Below are 1,884 nucleotides of genomic sequence, written 5' to 3' on the forward strand. Positions count from 1 at the left end.
AAATTTGTCAAGGATTTTCATACTATTATTTGCCAAATGTTTACTTTGAACTTGACATATTTTTTTATGATATACACTTCAAATAAATGTTGTGAAAATGAAGCACTGTATGAAATGTCTAAGTAATCTTATAGTTAGGTTTATTGTTAATATCTGTGAATATTGCTCTGTCGTTTCAGGTGATTTAATTCTAAGCAGCAATGTTAACACTTCCATTTGATGAATCTGTTGTGATGACGGAGTCTCAGCTTTGTAGAAAGTATGTGCGGGAAAACGAGGAGCAAAAACCTGCAAAGAAAGTAGAAAGCTGTACTCAACAGATAGTGTCCCATGGGAAAAATATCAAAAGAACACCTGAAGAGGAAACAGAACAAGAAGAAGAGGAGGAGGAGAAGGAAGAAGATGATGAAAATGGTTTGCCAAGGAGGAGGGGGCCAAGGAAAAAAAAGATGACCAAGATCCGGTTTGAAAGGATTAAATTACGACGAATGGAAGCCAATGCAAGAGAAAGGGGGAGAATGCATGGCTTAAATGATGCCCTGGACAATTTAAGGAAAGTTGTGCCCTGCTATTCTAAGACACAAAAACTGTCTAAAATAGAAACTTTGAGGCTGGCCAAAAACTATATCTGGGCTCTCGCAGAGATCCTGCGTATTGGGAAGAGACCAGATTTGCTCACCTTTGTACAAAACCTATGCAAAGGTTTGTCTCAGCCAACCACAAACTTGGTGGCTGGGTGCCTGCAGCTCAATGCCAGGAGTTTTCTCATGGGTCAGAGTGGCGAGGCAGTCCATCATGCAAGATCCCCATATACTTCTATATACCCTCCATATCACAGCCCTGAGCTTAGCACCCCACCAGGTCATGGGAGCCTTGACAATTCCAAGCCAGGAAAGCCGTATAATTACTGTAGTACTTATGAATCTTTTTATGAAAGCACGTCTCCTGAGTGCACAAGCCCTCAGTTTGAAGGTCCCTTAAGCCCTCCCTCGATGAACTATAATGGGATATTTTCCCTCAAGCAAGAAGAGGCTTTGGACTATGGAAAAAATTACAATTATGGCATGCATTACTGTGCAGTGCCAGGCAGGGGTCCCCTCGGGCAGAGCTCTATGTTCAGGTTGCCTACAGACAGCCACTTCCCTTATGACTTCCATCTGCGCAGCCAGTCTCTCGCCATGCAAGATGAATTAAATGCAGTTTTTCATAATTAATGAGGAAAATGAATATAAACAGTGGTCATTCACCTCCCTCCCCCAATCTAATTAAGATAAAGCAGATGCTTGTTCACACAGTAATTGACACGGCTCGATTAAGGTATCACAGTGGTCCCAAAAGTGTGTTTTAAACTTCTGTGCTCTAGTTCATTTGTTTTTTTTTCTTTGTAAAATGCTAAATTTGTTGCCATATTTAAAAGAAAACCTATCACTCCTGATCCTTTAATTAGTTGAATACTGTGATTTTGCCCTGCACTAAAGGCGTATTTTATGTTTATTTGTTAAGCAATCTGTTAAGTGATAAAATAAAGAAATGTACTCTATACCATTCCTATGTCTATATTAATTACACAGAGACAATTCAAGGCAATGACATGGCAAGCCGTTTTCTGCCAGAAGGGGCTGTAGACCATTGAAAAGAAATGCCTCCCAGGCAGGCCTCATTGTCAATGAACAGATTAGTGACTGCATAACAATGCACAATTCAAGCTTAGTAGGTCCCGAATGAGAAAGTTAAGCACGTACAAGAAAAGTTTAAAATAACAGAAAATTGTGACATTTTCTTAAGAATAGCTAAAAATAATTTAAAAAAGGAATTGTTCCCAGCAAAAAATAGGTCTAGAAAAAAAAAAAAAACTGTTATTCTCAGAATAGTAAATCAGCGGAC

General features: G+C 39.2%; 1 protein-coding gene across 1 annotated transcript; it reads left to right on the top strand.

Annotated features, from left to right (window-relative positions):
• Window positions 1-200: 200 nt before the first annotated feature.
• On the top strand, window positions 201-1,214 carry NEUROD6 (neuronal differentiation 6). Its single transcript, XM_044294743.1, has one exon. The coding sequence runs from the start codon at window positions 201-203 to the stop codon at window positions 1,212-1,214; it is 1,014 nt and encodes a 337-aa protein (XP_044150678.1).
• Window positions 1,215-1,884: the final 670 nt, after the last annotated feature.

The sequence above is a fragment of the Bufo gargarizans genome, chromosome 5, assembly GCF_014858855.1.
Source record: "Bufo gargarizans isolate SCDJY-AF-19 chromosome 5, ASM1485885v1, whole genome shotgun sequence".
Classification (NCBI taxonomy): domain Eukaryota; kingdom Metazoa; phylum Chordata; class Amphibia; order Anura; family Bufonidae; genus Bufo; species Bufo gargarizans.